General features: G+C 40.8%; 1 protein-coding gene across 1 annotated transcript in view; it reads left to right on the top strand.

Moving 5' to 3' along the window:
- ATRNL1 (attractin like 1) overlaps positions 1–20,984 on the top strand; it is a 618,199-nt gene that overhangs the window by 534,483 nt on the left and 62,732 nt on the right. The window contains exon 28 of the mRNA XM_068139299.1: positions 17,003–17,117. Coding sequence (XP_067995400.1) covers positions 17,003–17,117 — 115 coding nt within the window. The remainder of the gene's footprint in view (positions 1–17,002; positions 17,118–20,984) is intronic.

The raw sequence follows: 20,984 nt of genomic DNA, 5'->3' as shown, positions 1-20,984 counted from the left end.
TGGTCTCCATAGTAACAATCATCATGAATACTTCCAGCTTCAGAAATAACATCTGCTTCATGACTGATCTCAAATCTCAACCCTTGTTTCAGTGAATAATATCTTGCTCTTTCTGCTTGTTGTGTTGGTCAGTGGCATTTGATACGGGGCATTTATTTCCAGGGAAAGCTGGGAAAGGTGTTGGGAAGGGCTAGGGAAAAGGAAGAGGAATCGGCAAACAAAGGTGAAAAGCAAGATGTGCCTCACTAGCCTAACAGTAAGTAGTTGCTGCTAAAATAAACAAGAGTATGGGTATAGTACAGAAGTAAATGTGTCACACCATTGTGCTGACTGAAGTGCAGGACAGACATTGTTCTATTTTACTCTTGGCAGTGGGTTAAACTCTAGGCATAAAATCAGAGGAAGAGAAATAATTTGGTTAGATGAGAAAACATAGGAGATGGAGTACAAAGCTTCATAGGGTGCAAGGATTTCAAGGAAACTCTAGTTAAAAATTCACAAATCTGTGAATTTTCCAGGAACTGTGTGGGGAAGAAAAAAAAACGATGGTTAGTCTGCTGTGAAAATGGTGTCTAATTTGAAGAGAAGATGTTTCAAGTGTCACCACTGCTGCTAAATTTTACAATATATGATTTAAATTAACTTTTACCAAAGGAAAATAACAAGATCGTCTGTAGTTTTGTGCAATAAAGGCAGGATGTGTTCTCCTCTCCTTAGTATCAAGTGATAGGACAAGAGGAAAGAGGGGAGGTTTAGAATCATAGAATCCATAAGGTTTGAAAAGGCCTGGGATCATCAAGTCCAACCTATCACCCAACATCTCATGACTAAATAAATCATGGCTTCGAGTGCCACATCCAGTCCCTCTTGAACACCTCCAGGGATGGTGACTTCACCACCTCCCTGGGCAGCACATTACAATGGCCAATAGCTCTTTCTGTGAAGAACTTTCTCCTCACCTTGAGCCTAAACTTCCCCTGGCACAACTTGAGACTGTGTCCTCTTGTTCTGGCTCTGGGTGCCTGGGAGAAGAGACCAGCCCCCACCTGTCTACAATCTCCCTTCAGGTAGTTGTAGAGGGCAATAAGGTCTCCCCTGAGCTTCTCTTCTCCAGGCTAAACCCCCCCACCTCCCTCATCCTCTCCTCATAGGGCTTGTGCTCCAGACCTCTCCCCAGCCTCATTGCCCTCCTCTGGACATGTTCAAGTATCTCAATGTCCTTCATAAATTGAGGAGCCCAGAACTGGATACAGGACTCAAGGTGTGTCGTAACCAGTGCTGAATCCAGGGGCAGAATGACTTCTGTGCTCCTGCTGGCCACACTATTTCTGATGCAAGCCAGGATGCCATTGGCCTTCTTGGCCACCTGGGTACACTGCTGGTTCATGTTCAGCCAGCTGTCAATCAGTACCCCCATGTCCCTTTCTGCCTGGCCGCTCTCCAGCCCCTCTGACCGCAGCCAGTAGCACTGCATGGTGGTGTTGTGGCCAAAGTGCAGCATCCAGGACTTGGACTTGTTAAATGCCATCATGTTGCACTCTGCCCATCTGTTCAGCCTGTCAAGGTCCCTCTGGAGAGCCCTTCTAACCTCTAACAGATCAACACCTGCCCCCAACTTGGTGTCATCTGCGAATTTCCTGATGATGGACTCAATCCCCTCATCCAGATCATCAGTAAAGATATTGAGCAGGATGGGTCCCAGCACTGATCCCTAAGATCAGACATTAAGAAGAATTTCTTTACTAAAAGAGTGGTCAGGCATTGGAAGAGGCTGCCCAGGGAGCTGTTAGAGTTACTGTCCTTAGAGGTATTAAAAAGCAAAAAAAAAGTATAGACATGGCCCATTGGGACATGGTTTAGTGAGCGTGGTGGTATTAGGGCTTGATGATCTTAGAGGTCTTTTCTAATAGAACAGTTCTATGATTCCATGGAATTCAATGTGAATAATGATTTTTGGTGACTGAAGAAAATAATTAAAAATATTAAAATATAAATTAAAAAAATGCCAAATAATTAGGAGCTCCTCCTGTGCCCTGCTCCTGCCAGGGCCTGCTCCCACTGGGGGCTGATGCTGCCAGGGCTTGCTGCGCACACACCGAGGCCAGAGCTTGGATGTGTAGAGTTTCTGAGTTTGGCTTTATTATTATGGAACAGAAGCATAAACTGAACTGGGCTATGCTTCCATACTATACTTTTTCAGTTAACAGTGCTCAAGGGGCTAAGCAGGCTTGGAATGTGATACATTCTCAAAAAATAACACACACTTTCCTAGTAAGTGGAATAAATAAGTGGGATTAAACAAACCCAAGTTCAGCAAATACAGCAGAGTGTTGCCAGGTTAGTAAAAAATATGCAGATATTGTAATACAGAATCACAGACTCAGCCAGGTTGGAAAAGACCTCAGAGATCATCAAGTCCAACCTATTACCTGACACCTAACACCTCCTGACAGCTAAACCATGGCTCTAAGTGCCACATCTAATCCTTTTTTGAACACTTCCAGGGATGATGACTCCACCACCTCCCTGTCAACACATTCCAAAGGAAGCTTCTTCCCATTTTGTTATGTTAGAAAACCTCTGCCTTTAAAAAAAAAACCTTAAGAGAATATTCCATCAGTTATGTTAAGCTAACATGAGTAACATGCATAAATAATTTCATCCATGCGAGTAATCCTGTTTGCTTTAATGTAGCAGCTTCTCCAAGCACCAATTCTCATGTGTCTAATTATTTGTCAGATTAGATCCTGTAAGTTTCACTTCTTGTGCATTTTCAGTGAAGTTCCTAATATTTTTCTGACCACTCAGAGTGCTAACGATCTTGATGAGGCACATCTTAGAAAGCAACATTAAGTAATGTTGTTTTAGCTGGAGTTTATTTTGCAGGGTTTTTCAAGGACACCATTAGGAAACTAATAATATAATGCCAGATTTGCAGCTGGTGTAAATCAGTGTAGTCCTGGTGTTACTTGAGCGTTGTACTGATTTAGGCAGCTAAAGGTTCTCTTACAGATACGTGAGATTTGAATTAATTGATAAGATTCGAGTGAAAAACTGTACCCGGTTATGCTGCCAAATTGGCGAATGGGCTGGAGTCGGGGATGGAGGTCCTCAAGAGACAAAAGCAAGAGTGTTCAAGAGGGGATTGGATGTGGCATTTGGTGCCATGGTCTGGTCATGAGGTCTGTGGTGACAGGTTGGACTTGATGATCTTTGAGGTCTCTTCCAACCTTGGTGACACTGTGAAAATGTGATGTTATTTCTCATGCTAAGTGGAGATCCCCAGCAGAAGGGGATCATGGAAAGTCCTGAAACTTTTCACCTTCAGTTTGTAAAACTGTAGCCCAATGGATTCTTCACTGTCAGAAAATGAGTGAGATGAACTCTTTAGTCTTAAAGTCTTTAAAGTCTTGCAGTCTCAAACTGCACCATGGGAGGTTTAGGCTCAAGGTGAGGAGAAAGTTCTTCACAGAGAGAGGGATTTGGAGCACAGCCCTATGAGGAGAGGCTGAGGGAGATGGGGTTACTTAGCCTGGAGAGGAGGAGGCTCAGGGGAGACCTTATTGCTCTCTACAACTACCTGAAGGGAGGTTCTAGACAGGTGGGGGCTGGTCTCTTCTCCCAGGCAACCAGAACAAGAGGACACAGTCTCAAGCTTTGCTGGGGGAGGTTTAGGCTGGATGCTAGGAGGAAGTTCTTCACAGAAAGAGAGATTGGCCACTGGAATGTGCTGCCCAGGGAGGTGGTGAAGTCACCATCACTAGAGGTGTTCAAAAAGGGATTGGACTTTTCCAACCTTATTGATTCTATGATTCTATTCTATGGACGTGGCACTTGAAGCCATGGTTTAGTTAGTCATGAGGTGTTGGGTGATAGGTTGGACTTGATGGTCTCTGAGGTCTTTTCCAACCTTATTGATACTAGTCTATGATTCTATGATTCTATGATTCTGTGATCTTGCTACACCTTTAAAAAGGCCTGGTTTGTACTTCCACAAGCCTGCCATCTTGCCCTCTCCATTTCCACCTCATTGTCAGCAAGTACTGCCAAAACTGCTGGTCAGTTTAATTCATACTGCTCTATTATTGTCTAATGCAGCAAAACCAGGGTCCCTTTTGCTTTCCCTTGGGACACAGGAGTCTTTCATGGTTGTTTCTTCCTGCTGCTGGAGCAGCTATGATCTGCTTCATGCTGTTCACACAGTGACTAGGATCAAAACTTCTACAGGCTTACAAATCTTAAATAATGGGGTAATCTCATTCAGAATGGTTTTGGCTACAGTGTGTACATTTTATAGCTGTCCTTGGACCATGGCAAGGACAATAAAAATAAAAGCTATGCCATGCTTCCAGGCGTTCGGTTCATGTCTCCTCTACATTCAGTAGGCTGTGATCTTTGTAAGGTCTCCTGCTAGAAAGTAATTTGTTATTCTAGTGCCATTAGCATTTTTTTTCCCCCCTGCTTTAAGAATATTGCCAAGTTTGCACTTTAATCCCTTCTGCTGGCAGCTAGTTTTCACAATGTGCCTTGATTTAGTTCTCTTTTTTTTATTATTATGATTCCAGGTATAAAAGTTTTAATTTCTCATTCACTAGGCATCCTGCCCATGGCCAGGAGGATACAAAAGAACTTCGAAAGACATTGCTGAAGAAAAGTTCATTACAAGTGTATTTTGGGTGACATATGGTACACTATATTTTCTTTCCAGTTTTGCAAGAAATGCAAACTGCAGCATAATAATTTCAAGTCACTTGCCTTTCCTAACCCTCAAGTCTGGTACAGATATAAATAATAATCAAAGCTTATTTTTAATGGCTCTAGGATGCTGCACAGCTATGGGAATGAGATGTCTGCGGTCACCAAAGGCACCTGCTGGTCAGAATTTTTGACTTCTGTTTGAGATTCATTGTTGCAATTGCAGATATACATTTTATGGCCCACCCAAAGTGAAGGACAGCTCAAATTTATCCACCTCAAATTCATCCACCTCATGATCATGTCAGAAACCTGTAGCTGACTTGGTTCGTTAGTTCCCAATGAAAGTAACCTGTACTGTGCTCATCCTTAGCTCAGTATTCCTCTGGCTGCCATCACAGCCACCCTTGTTAGCCTACAAGTTAGGAAGAAATTAAACTGTGCTAGTACTTGATCTTTCCCATCCTGAAATGTTGTTAGTGGCTCTGGTAGAACCATGTCCTCTTTTACCAGGCAGTCTGGTGTAATGTTAACCCACTGTGAAATATGGGAGTGACTATTTGCTCTTTAAAGAGATGAGCCCAAGATCAAGCAGTGATGGACTGTCACTAATTTGTCAGTAGTGAAATGTGAGTTTTCACAGGCAAGCCTTTCAGGTCGAATTGTAAAGGAATAGCAGTATTCTCTACTTGTTTCTGTTCCTTGGAGATTCAACAGATATACCCATCTGGGAAACAAACACCCATTAGTAGCACTTCACTGCACACCACACTTTGACTTAAGAAGTTGAAATACCAGCAGGAAGAATTTACAGGAAGCTGTCTGGGGATACATGCTGCCTCGTATATGCCACAGCCATAGAGTCTCAGGTGCTTTTCCCAATAGTATCTAGCTAGCTGCTGCCAAGATAAATTTCTTTTCACAAACTGGATGCTAGCATTGCCAGCCTTTAATCAGACTCATACAGCTTAATAGGGGAATGTTCTGGAGGCTCTTGGGGATGCCTCTGGCAGTAATCCAGTAAAACTGCTGCACACACCATCCGCTGTGTGTTATGTTCAATATCTTCCAGATTAACCTGAAATTACTTTTATTAGTGGGCAAGTAAAGTAAAACCAAGTTGATTTAGCATTGTGAAGAGATAGGAAACTGCATGCATGGACACAAACAAAAAGAAATGCAATGCACCCTGCAGCTACTTGATATTTTGATTTAACTTCAGTGTCTTATGTTCTGTTCAGCCACTTGTGAAAGTCAAGAAAACTGCAGGATGGCTCACACTAGTGTCACAATTCAGAAAAGACAACCTCTAGGCAGCAGGATAAAAGCTGAAGAGGCAAACCTGACTAGGAGTTATTTCTGGAAACCCTGTTGAAAAATAAATATGACTGCAGGTGTTTCTTGTAGCTTTGTCTTAATAAGTCAGTTTTAATCAGAATGTCAATTCATAACTCTTGGTTATGAAATGCTCTATGACACAGGTTTTGAAAAGAAGTCTTTTACTAGATTAACTGAGAGTAACTTTGCTGCAAATATAATTCTTACAATAAAAATAAGGCTCTTCTCAGCCTAATTGCTTTCAGATTAATATCACTACATCAGCACATAACCCTTGATAGCTAACAACCACATTGCGCTCAGAAAAGACTGCAAAAACAAACGCCTTTGACTGCATATTGAGACAGAGAAGTAAGGTAATAGGCTGAAGGGTAACAATGTGATTTGCTCATTGGGGCCATAATCACAGGTTGGTAATGACAATATATTCTTTTTATTGTTGATTTCCACTGTTTTTCTTCTGGGAAATAATGTACCAATATATTCTAAGATTTCCATTGCTATTTTGAAACAAGGAAATTAATGGTAAACTTACTCTGGAAGGATATATCACTATTTAAAACACTCTAATAAGAAGTATTAAGTTTGGTCAGGTTGCATTTTGCTATCAATAAACCTATTAATCTCAGCTCCATTAGACAGTATAGAATTTTTAGGAAGAACTGGTTCATTCTAAACGTTGAGTAGTGTTTGTAGAGTCTTCCCAGTAAATCATCTCTGGCTGGATGACTCAGTCACAGAGGACAGTTACCTCTGGTCTCTTTCAGTAAAGGTGGAAGAACTGTGAAATATACCAAAATGTTCTTCAGCTTTTACCTCTTTTTGAGGAGTAAAATGTTTGACACAGTTTGATTTATCAGGAATTTAAGATTTATTAACAAATGAGATAAATCAAAGGCTAAGTTTGGCAGCATTTACTGTAACAGGTGATTTATTTAAACAGTGACTTAATTACAGACTCAAAGATGACAAGATTTATGCTAACTCGGTACAAGGAACTTCCAACCAAAGCACATGTGTGTGCATAAACACAAAGCATATAGACAGGGAAATACTTGGATAGTGAAATATCTAGATGCCCACATTTTAAAAAGCAAATGCATAAAAACAAACACCTAACTATGCAGAAAGGTGGGTAAAAGAGACTAACCTGTGGGCAATATTTTTATTTATGAGTTTTGAGATGACTCAAGGAGCTGGCCTTACCCAGGCCTTGTGTTGAGTTTGCTGTCAGGTGCTCCTGAGGGGCAGCCCAGCTAAGAAGAGATGCTGGATGCAGCCTATGGTGATCCAGGAGAGCTCAAAGGATCTCGTTTTGGATCGTTATGTACAGAGTCCAACATAATCGACTTTTGTCAGGTTCTTTTCCATTTCAGCCCAGCTCAAATGATACAATATAAATGTATGTTTTTCACAAGTCCCAGACTTGAAGGTCCTGGTATTTTCCACTTGTGCATGCCCAAAACTTACTGGATCTTGGAGTCTTGGTCTCCCCTCTCTGGGCCACAAGATGATAAGAACTGGGGAGTAGGAGCCAAGTTCTCTAGAGGGCTGTCTCAATGCTCTGGTCCACTGCAGGAAGTAACCATCATTATTGTCCCCAGAGAACATGGGAGACAGGAGCTTGGGTACATTGGGGGGCGTGCTGTAGTGCTCTGGTACACTGCATTTGGCAGTCTACTTTTCCAATGGCATAAGCTGGAGGGGAATTGTACCACCACACATAAATAATGTGTTTATGTACCTTGCATGGGTTTGTAAGACCTCATTAAACATGGTTAGAAATCACTGAGAAATCCTCAAGCAAAACAAAGGGCAGTTTAGAAGCCCAGAGCGTTGAGGACGCTCAGGCTCTGGGCCATTCTTGTAGGTTTAGGTGAGGTAAAGCTTCCTGCTCGCTAATTGCAAGAGAGGAACTTTATGGGATGGATTAGATGAAAATCTTCAGAGGATGCTTATAATTTCAGCAAATCCCTAGGGCCATATGAAGAAATGGTGTTTCCTATGCCAGTCACAGAGCAATGTTGAGAACTTCACCCTTGCTTATTCATTCTGTTCTGGTATTTCCTAAAGTGTGGTTCTCCTGGCACACAAATTATGTTTGGTGAAAGCTTTTTATTCTTTCTTTCTTTCTTCCTGTTGCACTGTCGTTAAGGCCTATTACTCATTAAATAAATCTGTGGAGAAAACTGTCAAAACTTTGGGGTGAGTGCAAAGATCCTACTCAATAGTATGCTGGTAAGAGTTAATAAGGCCAGGCTGCATTTGGCTCTGAGCAACCTGATCTAGTGTGAGGTGTGCCTGCCCACATACAGGGGCATTGGAACTAGATGGTCCTTGAGGTCCCTTCCTGTCCTAACAATTGTGGCTCAGTTGGTAGTGCATAAGACCCTTAATGGGAAGGTTGTGAGTTCAAGCCTGCAGTGGGCAGTAGTGTCCTCCCTACTCTAGTCATGAGGTCTGTGGTGACAGGTTGGACTCAATGATCTTTGAGGTCGCTTCCAGCCTTAGTGATACTGAATGCTGAATTCTATTATTTCTGTGATTCTGTGATTTAGAATAGCAATGCAGTATAGCACTGATAGTCTGAGAAAACAGCAGTATTGATGATGGTCTTTGTTTCTGTCTGACGCATTGCCTTAGTTTCCGCACTTTGGGAGAAGTGCCAGCTTCTCTTTAGTAGAGGAGTGGGTCCTGTGTAAGTGGTGGGGTTCTGCTGGGAGAAGCAGACAGCATTTCTGCATTCCTCTGATGTTACTATTGGTCTTGATTCTCTTGACAAATGACTGTGGAGAAAATCGAGAAGGGGTAGGATGCAGGTAGGGTACAGGTGGGAGTCTTCAATCTCCTATTGACAGGATAAATGTGCGAGGGAGTTAGGAGTTTCTCCAGAAAAATGGCCAAAAAAGCCTCCACTGAGTGATATTGTTGGAATTCTGTGAATTTTAGAGGATGAATTTTCTTTTTGTCCTTTGCACTCCAGAGAAGCCTGCCTCAGCTGTACTGAAAATGGTCAGACCGATCACAGCATTTTACTCTGCATCTTTAAATATAGGTCAGAGTATTTTATCTCAAGCAAGCATTTAGTAAAAGCAGAATAGGAAAACCAGAATTAATCTTCTCCATGAAGAACAGAGCTAGCTCTGCTTTCAGCAGCCTTTTAAAAGCAAGTTGCCACAACTGTGTTGTAAAAATCTAATTTGCTAAGCGTGTTTTGCAAACAGCTACCTAGATCAGTCTCTGTCTTGGGCAGCTACAGTAATGTGAGTGAATCCTGAGTGTATTTAAAAAGCACAGGGGTCTGCCTGGGCAGGTAAAAGAGAGCTTCTCTTTCTTGTTGAAAATGTCAATACTAAAAGTAAGATTGACAGAGTTTTGAGGCTTCTGAGATCACAGGTAGGTATCTAGATTTGACCAAAACTAATTCAGATATCACAGAATCACAGAATTTCAGGAGCTGGAATGAGCCTCAAAAGATCATCCAGTCCAAACCCTGCCAGAGCAGGACCACCTACACCAGGTCACATAAGAACAATTCCAGGTGAGTTTTGAATATCTCCAGAGAGGGAGACTCCACAGCCCCCCTGGGCAGCCTGTTCCAGTGCTCTGTCACCCTCACAGGGGAAAAACTTTTCCTCATATTTACATGAAACTTCCTATGCCTCGTCTTCCACCATTGTCTCTTGTCCTGTCACTGGTCACCACTGAGCAGAGCCTGGCTCCATTCTCTCAGGATTCATCCTTTACATATTTATACACATTGGTGATGTCACCTCTCAGTCTCCTCTAAACTACAGAGCCCTCAGCTCCCTCAGTCTCTCCTCGTACGGAAGATGTTCCATTCCCCTAATCATCCTCATGGCTCTCTGCTGGACTCTTTCAAGTAGCTCACTGTCTTTCTTGAACTGGGGGGCCCAGAACTGGAGACAATATTCCAAATGCAGCCTCAGCAGTGCAGAGTAGAGAGGGAGGAAAACCTCTCTTGTCCTACTGATCACACCCCTTCTAATCCACCCTAGAGAGGTACTTGAGTGCTTTTCTGAATCTGAGGCTTACTTATCACAAATAAATCCTTTTCTTTATTCTTGAGAGTATTCTTTACCTCTTCAGAGTACACAGTGTTTTCGTTTTCTCCCATATGGAGACTTGCGCACTGAGCTGTAGAAAAGTGGCTATTCACATTCTGAGTCTGGAATTAACCTGCTACAACAACAGATTTGCTTGGGTTTTGCCAAGCCGTAAAGCTTAGTTTATGTTGAATTCACTAGCTAAATTGTCTTTTAATAATATGATTAAAAACTGAGTTTAAACTGACAGAATTTATTGCTAAAAGAAAAAGTATAACTCAAGCTGTGTTGTAAGAAGAGACAAAGTTTTATTTATAATGATTTCTCGTAAGCAATACTAAGACCACTTTAGTTAGGAAACATTACAGTGATTAATGCACATTTGTTTGCATTTTAATTCCTGATTTATATATCAGATCTGTATTTGTGCACACTGTCAAACTTTATTCTGTTCTTGTCAAAATACTTATTACTGCTGACAGGTGTACCGTGCTCACATTAATCCTTAATTCCTTGATTCAATTTTCTAATTGCTTTTTTGGCATGAGTTTGGAGCCACTTAGTCTTACGTGATCTATTTGTCTTGTGCTATGATAATGCACTCTTAAAAATTGGATGCACCTAACTTAGAATTCTGAACAGAAAATATCTATAGTACTGAAAATCCAAAGTTTTATAGCGCTTCCTTGAGACATCACTCCTTGGAACCGACAGACCCAAAACACTTTACACTTTTCATCTTCCCATGTTCACAGTATTCAGTGTTTTCATTGGTAGATGTGAATGGATGCTGAAGTTTCAGTGCATTTCCCTCAAAAAGATCTGTGCAGATCCATGAACATCCCTTAGTCATCTTTGTGTTCTCCTCTTCTCATCTCACACTGCTGGTTCTGTTGCATGTCCTGCCCATCAAGAGCAACAGAATACACTTTCTACCTTATCATAGAATCAATAAGGTTGGAAGAGACCTCAAAGAGCTTATCATAGAATCAATAAGGTTGGAAAAGACCTCAGAGATCATCAAGTCCAACCTGTCACCCAAGACCTCATGACTACTAAACCATGGCACCAAGTGCCACGTCCAATCCCCTCTTGAAAACCTCCAGGGACGGTGACTCCACCACCTGCCTGGGCAGCCCATTCCAATGGCTAACAACTCTCTCTTAGTCTGGACTCTTAAAGCTTAAACAGCCAAATAATAGAATACAAGATTTCCTGGCTTTTTTTTTTTTTTCTTTTTTTCCCCAATGTTTAAATAAGAAATTATAATCTTGTTACTTTCTTGTCATTATAAATTAGTTGTGCTACGTTACTTAGAAGTATTTTTATTACAGCTATGAATGTGGTGCACACTGGCATATTTTTTTACTCTAGTAATGGTAGTGTTGTCCTCTGTCCTTTGTATAAGAAAAATAAATAAAACCTAAATACTGTTTATTTCATCTAGAAACAGATCAAGAGTAAGCAAAGAATCTTCCCAAAGTTAGGATCTTTTCTCACAAACTCACCCAGGCAGCTGGACTTTGGCTAGGTCTTTCAGAAAAGAATCTAGAGTGTGGGGAATGTTTTCTCTGATAAAAATAGAGGATGACTTCTAATCCTTGTTTTCTGTGGGTAAATATATAACTACACATTTAAGTTGTGGTTGCAGTAGCAGTAAAACTTTTTAGGGTGTCAGGTAATGATAGGACCAGGAAGAATGGAACAAAACATACAGAAAGAGTGATTGCCCATTGGAATGGGCTGCCCAGGGAGGTGGTGGAGTCGCCGTCATTGGAGGTGTTCAGGAGGAGACTTGATGGGGTACTTGGTGCCATGGGTTAGCTGTTTGGGTGGGTTGGATTGGTTGATGGGTTGGACGTGATGATCTTGAAGCTCTCTTCCAACCTGGTTTGGTTTATTCTATTCTATTCTGAAATAAAAACCAGAAACGGTTAGATTCAGATTGGATGTTAGGACGAAGTTCTTCCCCATGAGGGTGGTGAGACACTGGAACAGGTGGTAGAAGCCTCATCCCTGGAGGGTTTTTAGGCCAGGTTGGATGTGACTCTGAGCAACTGACCTAGTGTGAAGTGTCCCTGGCCATGGCAGATGATCCTCAAGGTCCCTTTCAACCCTGACAGTTCTATGAATTATTATTCTTTTTGATCTTCTCTTTTGTTTTCTCTTTTGTTCCTTACTTTCTCCACTTGTTCCTTCTTTCTGCATTCCATTGATTTACTCTTCTTGCTCTTAACAGTGATACATGATATTTCACCCTTTTACTCTTTTGTGGTTTTCTTCCTCTTTCTTTTTCACCTTCCCCACTGGCATGCCTCTTTCTGTCATAATGTTTGTGTAAGAAAGAGGGTGTAAGAGTAAAAGGATGTTAAATAAAGAAGTATCTGTTTATTCTGTCTTCCACTGATAAAGTTTTATTAACTCTGTGATTGTCATTGGTGCTTTTTGGCAAGAATGTAAGTCATTTTCTGTACAGGGGTGTGGGGGGGAAAGATAATTCTAGCAAGTAAATCATGGTGGCTAAGTGCTTTGGGCAAACAAACATGTGCCTTATCTCATCCAAAAAACCCGTGGAAAACGCATGATAAATGGCACATTTTTAGAGAACATGTTATGTCACTGTGAAATAACTTTGATTCATGGTTATGTATTTATCTTTAACAACTGACAAACCGTAGGGTATCTAAATTATTATCACTTACTCTGTCCTTCTCTGGGTTTTTTTTTTTGCTGGTGAATCTGAATGATGTGAAGTAAGATAAGATATCTGCTTTTTCAGTCATAACATCCTGTGAAGAACAAATAAGCACAAATAATAATAATAATAAAAATCCTACTCTTTGATTTTTTTGGATTAAATTCTCTCAAAAGTATTTTCAGAAGTAATTTCTTCCAATTGTGTTTTGAAAAGCATTAGTATAAATTTCAAGCAGAAAAGGATGGGGCCTATTAGTGAAAGGTTTTGTAATACACAGCAGTAGAAAACATCGTCTTTTGCTTTATACTAAAGTAATTATTCACCAAATTAAGGCAGGAAGGTAAATTTGTTCCTTTCAGTTGTGTCTACATAAACTATATTCTGAATTATATTTCAAAATGAAGATTTCATTTTGTTTGCCTTCTCAAATAGAAAGGAATGGTGGTGTTTGATTTGCCATTGTGACAAGCCAGGAAAAATTACTTAAATGTTCTTTTGCTTGCATTAGCAATACCAATTATTTTAATCATAAATGTTGTGTAAGGATTCAGGTGCTGTTATCCTAGAATATAGCGATGTCCCATGTGGAAATATGAGTGAATGCCTGAGTGGCACTGACTAACCAACAGCATGAGATTTAACACATCCAAGTGCCAGGTTCTACACATTGGCCACAACAACCCCATGCAGTGCTATAGGCAGGGATCAGAGTGGCTGGAGAGCAGCCAGGCAGAAAGTGACCTCGGGGTACTGGTCGATAGAAGGCTGAACATGAGCCAGCTGTGTGCCCAGGTTGCCAAGAAGGCCAATGGCATCCTGGCCTGCATCAAGAACAGTGTGGCCAGCAGGAACAGGGAGGTCATTGTGCCCCTGTACTCAGCACTGGTTAGGCCACACCTTGAGTCCTGTGTCCAGTTCTGGGCCCCTCAGTTTAGGAAAGATGTTGAGTTACTGGAACGTGTCCAGAGAAGGGCAACAAAGCTGTTGAGGGGTCTGGAGCACAGCCCTGTGAGGAGAGCCTGAGGGAGCTGGTGGGGTTTAGCCTGGAGAAGGGGAGGCTCAGGGGAGACCTTATTGCTCTCTACAACTACCTGAAGGGAGGTTGTAGACAGGTGAGGGTTGGTCTCTTCTCCCATGCAACCAGAACCAGAAGAAGAGGACACAGTCTCAAGCTGCATCAAGGGAGGTTTAGGCTGGATGTTAGGAAGAAATTCTTCATAGAGAGAATGATTGGCCATTGGAATGTGCTGCCCGAGGAGGTGATGGAGTCACCGTCACTGGAGGTGTTTAGGAGGAGACTTGATGGGGTGCTTGGTGCCATGGTTTAGTTGATTAGATGGGTGATAGGTTGGACTCGATGATCTCAAAGGTCTCTTCCAACCTGATTAATTCTATTCTATTCTAAATAAACCATGTCACCAGCTTAAGACAGTATGCATGGCCATGAAGAGCACCTGGTCTGCTCCATTTACATCTCCTGCTACAAGGACCTCACACATACCTGGGTGGGGAAGAGAAATAGGCAGAAGTGCTGTAGTGAAGGGGTCCAAGGGGAGGTGTGATACAAGTATGTCACAGTTGGGAAACCATGGATTTTGGCAGCTGAAAGTGCAACATATAGCAATGAATGGTGGGAGAAATCAACAGAGAGGTTTACAGCAGACTGCTGTCAGTGCTGTGTTACATTATTCTATGACTACACTTGTCTGATTAGATTTAAACAGCCCAGGGCACAGACTTGCTGCTAATCTGAATGACCCCATCAAGACCCTTTTCTATATTAAATGCTATGATCAGAAGAATTACTGTTATTTTTTATTTCATTTCACATTGCCCTTCAACCTAGGTAAGTCAAAGAACCCTTAGCACTAAAACTTCCCCACACCATTTTTTTCCCCTCAGTCATGCACATGCACTGCTTTTGTGCCTGTGCAACCAATGCTACCGATATTAGCAAGGCTCTTAATCTTTTTTCCACTTTTTCTGCATTGCTTCTAGTGTAGAATCATATTATCCAGCAATGCCTGTCTAAATGTCTTGCTGATAATAGATCTAGGGAATTTAACAATTATACACCAGCTTGTACAAGTTCAGAATCTGCTCTCTTTGTCTGATCCTTTGGCACATGTTGAGCCAGTGTATTACCAAAAAAAAATTATTAAAGGCTACAAATCCTGTACTCTTGGATTAGAAAATATTTCTTTTATTTATTTATTTGTGCTTGTGTGTGTGTTAGGTTTTATTTTTGGGTTTAGGTTGTTATTTTTAGCTAAAGCTTCGTGGGGGCGTTATTTTTCTGTTTCATCATTTGGCGAGGTTTTAGTGAATAGAAGTTGTCATTCATTATGTCCTGGCAATGTTAAATTAGATGCCATTCCTTGCCTAAGTTATTTTTAGTGCTATCACCTCAAATGAAGCCACAGAGATGCCTTTCAAATATGACCATGCAGTAAAAAAAAAAAAAAAGAAAAAGAAGGAAGTGTATTTATCTATTGTTCAATTTATTGCTGTATTCTCTGTCTCCTTATCTTCACCGAGCAGTAGTAAATGTTGCTTACTTGGAGGTAGAAAAACAGCAAATGATAATTGCTTTACATGATGAAAGTGTCTTTGTTTTCTTTATATCTGGTACTTTGCAGTGTATTTAACTTGACTAAAGTGTAATTTTTCGTAGTCTGCTTGAATCAGTTGACATTTATATATACATTGAATTTTATATGTGAGTAGAAAGTTTTGTGGCTTTGAATTTTGAATCAAGACATCAAACTTCTGGTTTTGTCTTGCAACATGACAGACATCCTAAAACTTTGCAAACAGCAACAAAGAAATGTTTATTCTGATTTTGACCTAAAGTTTCCAGAAATACCTTTAATGCTTGGCGAAATGTTTAAGCTCTCCAAAGTGAAATGCCTATCTCTTAGTGAGCACAAAACATGCAAATGTGGAAATACTGTAAACTGCCATTTCAGAAACTTGCTGTTCTATGGTTTTGTAGACTGCTTTGCTTTCTTCCAGCTCCTAATGTCCTTAATCTTGAGAATAATATGGCATTTACTTGAATGCTAACTTCAAATTAAACTATCACCATAGCTATTGAGAAATGCTTGGTAATGGGACATAGGTCCCAGCAACAAAACCACCATTGTCATGCCAGAATAGAATAGAATGGAATAGAATAGAATAGACCAGACCAGACCAGACCAGACCAGACCAGAAGAGACCTTTGAGATAATCGAGTCCAACCTATCACCCAGCACTTTCTAATCAACTAAACCATGGCACCAAGTGCCCCATCCAGTCTCTTCCTAAACATCTCCAGTGGTGGTGACTCCATGTAAGACAAAGTGAGATGATAATCATACAGGCAATGCTTTTGAACAGTTTATGTCAATATAATAATACTGCACCCATTTTCCGCATAAGCAATAAAAAGTCAGGAATGCCCTGCCTCAACGAAATCATTTGCTTACCAGGATAAACAGAGAAGGCACACTTGCTGGTTTGGGAAATTCAAGAGGGACTGAAGAAGTTCTTCCCCATCAGGGTGGTGAGACACTGGAGCAGATTGTCCAAGGAGGTGATAGAAGCCCCATCCCTGGAGTTTTTTAAGGCCACTCTGGATATGGCTCTGAGCAACCTGATGTAGTGTGAGGGGTCTCTGGCCATGGCAGGGGAGTTGGAACTGGATGATCCTTGAGGTCCCTTCCAATGCTAACAATTCTGTGGTTCTATGCCTCTCTTCATGTATGTCTATATAATACAGATTTGCTCTTACTTTATGGTTTTGGCATTAGGAAGGCCAGGTCATGGGTGCTATTGTAGCACAGTTCTTTCACATGAATACTTCTTAGAATAGAGGAAATTCTAGTACTTTAAGACAGCAGTGTGTATACCGAAAGTTTTTGCCATTTTCTAAACTTTAAGAAGTTGATATTGCTACATCTACTGAGGTATAAAATTAAGTATAATTTTGTTGTCTTTATGATGGTTTCACTTTTTCTTTTTGGTTAGATTTTCAGTGTGGGCTGTTACAGTCCATTTTCAAGTCAGTTAATATGGGTAAGACAATCTGTTGAAATGCAAAGAACTATTTGGGGAAAATATCTTCCTACTGTGAACCTAAAACAAATTAAAGATGTACAAATGAAACAAAAATGCCAACCTCAAATATTACATAGGTATGTTGTGTTTTTTTTTCTTTCAGGGTGCTCCTAAACCAATTGCCATTGAGCCATGTTTAGGAAACAGAGCAGCAGTCCTCACAGTATTTTTATGTCTACCCAGAGGATCATCAGGAGTCCCACCCCCTGGTCAGTCAGGTAAGCCTTGTGTTGGTGAGCATTGTGCAATGCAGTCTACTTGGATAAATGCACCCATGTGAATCCAAAAGAATAGCACAGAATGGACACAAGGGGCTGCTAAGTCAAGCTGGTAAGTTTAGGGCCAATGTTTAATGAGGAATTTGTTTTGGGGATTGTGGTAGTTTTAGGCTATGCCTTTAAAATTTCTTTCACAGATCTTGAGCAGAAAAGTAGTAAAATGTAAATCAATAACTATTGGGTGTAAAAAGGAAACCAGATTGTAATCCTGCTTGTAAATACAGCTTTCATTTGCTTCTAACTGAGCTGGTGTGACCGTTTGAGGCTGTGCCTTTAAGAAAGGGACAGTGCTGGGACACTCTGGGCTAGCTGTGGTTTTTTTTTCCTCTTTGTGGGGGAGAGAAAGCTAGGCCTTCTCTCTCAACCCACCACAGCTGGTCTGTCAAAGTTAATGTTGGGGGCGGGGGGAATTTCAACCCACCACAGGGATTTGAAGTGGTATCCCAAATCAAAAGCTCAATGATCAAACTAGGCTGGTGTACAGTGGCACGTCTTACTTGTGTTTCCTTAAACAATGCATGTGTGTTATTCTTCAGCATTGTCTTTTAGTGCAAAGAAATTTTAGTTGTAAACACTTGCAGAATTTCAGTTCAAGTTGCTGTAAATGAGGCTATGTAGGAAATGCCAATTCAAGTTGAGAGTCATTGTACTTGTTAACTTTCAGCTAAGTTCCTTTGCTCCATGAACCTCAGTGCTGTGCTGCCCAGGATCTGAGTGAAATGTTGGCTTTTCCAGAATGCCTATTGGGTGGAATTTATGATTGTGTGAATGAACATATCTGCTTCATTAGGAAGGTGTTCACTTTGGAAATGATCCTACCTCATTTTAGAGCAACATTTGCACTATTTCGAGGCACTTACAGTAATTTGCTTTATCTGATCTATACTAGATCATTGTTAAAAGCCATTACAGGCATTCTCATAAAATTATTCCTAAGCAGGAGTTACCCAAATAAGCTTTAAAAATCCTTTAACTAATTGGTTGCAGTCATGTGGTACAAAACAGTCATGACAACGAAGTCAAGATAGTAACATGTCACATCACAGTTCATCAGTTTGCTACTTCAGAATTCACTGGAGTTGTTGCCAGGAAGAACACCTTTTTAATGAATAGTAGGCTGTGTGGTATGTGCCCAAAATGCTCCTAAAACCCAGAAAATATGCTTTAAGGCTAACTTTTATCATTAAGAGCCAAAAAGATATCCTTTTAACCTTCAAAAATCCATTTAAGAGATTAAAAAGTATTGAGTAATGATGATGGGGGCAAACTCAGTTGACTTATGTTGGAAATAAACTCAGCTGAGTGTTCTTTCTTCTTTTGGCTTGATGACTATCTGTTATTTATTTGGTGGGTTTAGTTCATTTTTATTATTTAATTTTTTGGGGGGAGAGGAGGTGGGGGGAGGGTTATATATATTTTTTTTCCTCTTGAGTTCCAAGATAAAGACTTAGTTGTTAAAATGCTGTTTATGGCTTGGAATATAATTTCTGGAAGTGCTATGAAAATAAAAGTGTTACTGATGCTTTGTCAAAAACATTTCCTGGAAGAAGCATATAAATGTAAGTGCCCTGAAGAGAGCAGTGAAGGAGGAAGGATGCTTAGTGTATTCCCTTTTTTGTGTTTTAAGGAAATGGAAAAAAAAAGAAACAAAGGTGTTTATAGTCATACAATGAGGAAAAGCATTCTGAAAGGAAATTAAAAGTAATTGTTGAAATTATATCTTCCTCTTTTTTTTCCCCTGTAGTTTTCAAATTTACCTGTGGTGTGGATCCTGGCAGTAAAAATGTTATTTATCTAGTTATTTCATAATCAGCTTCTGTTTATTATATACAGAAGGGTTTGTTGGTGTTGTTTTTTAAGTAATTGCTGTTCTTTGCTGTGTGCAAAACATGAAGGAAAATGGGCTTTTTCAAGAGTGGTGAGTGGTGTTTGACACACAGCAGATGTGTCATTCTGTATGTTTCTCAGTCTAGGAAAGAATGCACCTTTTTTACATGGGATATGTCTACTTGTTCTGCTGTGTCATAGAATCAGCCAGGTAGGAAAAGACCTGAGAGATCATCAAGTCCAACCGATTACCTAATACCTAACACCTCATGACAATTAAACCATGGCTCCAAGTGCCACGTCCAATCCTTTTTGAATACCTTCAGGTACAGTGACTCCACCACCTCCCTGGGCAGCACATCCCAATGGCCAGTCTCCCTTTCTGGGAAGAACTTTCTCCTCACCTCCAGCCTAAATTTCCCTTGGTGCAGCTTGAGACTGTGTCCCCTTGTTCTGGTGCTGGTTGCCTGGGAGAAGAGACCAACCCCCACCTGGCTACAACCTCCCTTCAGGTAGTTGTAAACAGCAATGAGGTCTCCCCTGAGCCTCCTCTTCTCCAGGCTAAACAACTCCAGCTCCCTCAGTCTCTCTTCACAGGGCTTGTGCTCAAAACCTCTCCCCAGCCTTGTTGCCCTTCTCTGAACATGTTCAAGTGTCTCAATGTCCTTCTTAAATTGAGGAGCCCAGAACTGGACACAGTACTCAAGTTTTGGCCTAACCAGTGCTGAGTACAGGGGCAGAATAACCTCCCTGCTCCTGCTGGCCACACTATTTCTGATGCAGGCCAGGATGCCATTGGCCTTCTTGGCCACCTGGGCACACTGCTGGCTCATGTTCAGCCGGCTGTCCATGCCTTCCATCAGCTTTGCAGGCTTGTATTTCATATGCTGTTCCTCTAGCTGTTGTGGTCTTTGTCAGCCATTTCTAAATTATTAGTCCCACAGCTTTCACTTTGTTCAGGGTCAAAAGCAAGTAGAAACGGTAGAGGTGTGCAACCTGCTGATTCAACCATTAGATTATATTGCTGTAATTGAGGAGTGTTTTGTGTGTCTAATGAATTTTGGTACCCATGGACCTCTTTCACTGTATGTAATCATGCATAGTCAAGGCAGAAGCTATTATGCAAGCTTCTTGGCATACCTGTAGCTCTACTAATTCACTTCATTCCTGTCCTGCAGCACTACCTGCTGCTTCTTTCCTATGAGCAGATGCTGTGAACTGTGCCAAGCTATTTGAAATGATGTGGAAGCTTTGTGCAGTGGACATATGTTTGCTGTGCAGTTGGTTTCCCTTATGACCTAAGCTAGGTTAAAACAATGATATTTAGGTGGATGGAAGTGGTGTGTTCAGTAATTATGTCTTGCCAAGCAATTTTGGGATCTTCTATTATTTGCATATAACCATTTTCAACTTTGTTGTGATCATTCTAGGATAAATTGACAATGTGTCAAACATATTTGTTTAAATTATACTGGTTATCAGTTCCCAATGAAAAGATCATGTCTTTCCTAGCTTAGATGTATAAGTTTGAAATACAGGAAGTAAAAGCTTGTACTAATGTAATGTAAATGCTAGAGGACACAGTCTCAAGCTGTGCTAGGGGAGCTTTAGGCTGGATGTTAGGAAGAAATTCTTCACAGAAAGTGTGATTGGCCATTGGAATGGCCCAGGAAGGTGGTGGAGTCACCATCACTGGAGGAGGAGACTGGATGAAGCACTTGGTGCCATGGTTTAGTTGATTAGGTGGTGTTGGGTGATAGGTTGGACTCGATGATCTCAAAGTTATTTTCCAGTCTGGTCTGGTCTATTCTATTCTATTCTATTCTATTCTATTCTATTCTATTCTATTCTATTCTATTCTATTCTATTCTATTCTATTCTATTCTATTCTATTCTATTCTATTCTATTCTATTCTATTCTACTGGTCTGCATTATATTTTCTCCCAAACCCAGGAAAGTTAATTCTTTCCACAAATTGT

Source organism: Melanerpes formicivorus, unplaced genomic scaffold (assembly GCF_026170545.1).
Source record: "Melanerpes formicivorus ecotype bairdi unplaced genomic scaffold, bMelFor1.0.p_v2 SCAF_6, whole genome shotgun sequence".
NCBI lineage: Eukaryota > Metazoa > Chordata > Aves > Piciformes > Picidae > Melanerpes > Melanerpes formicivorus.
This window is presented reverse-complemented; position numbering and strand designations above follow the sequence as displayed.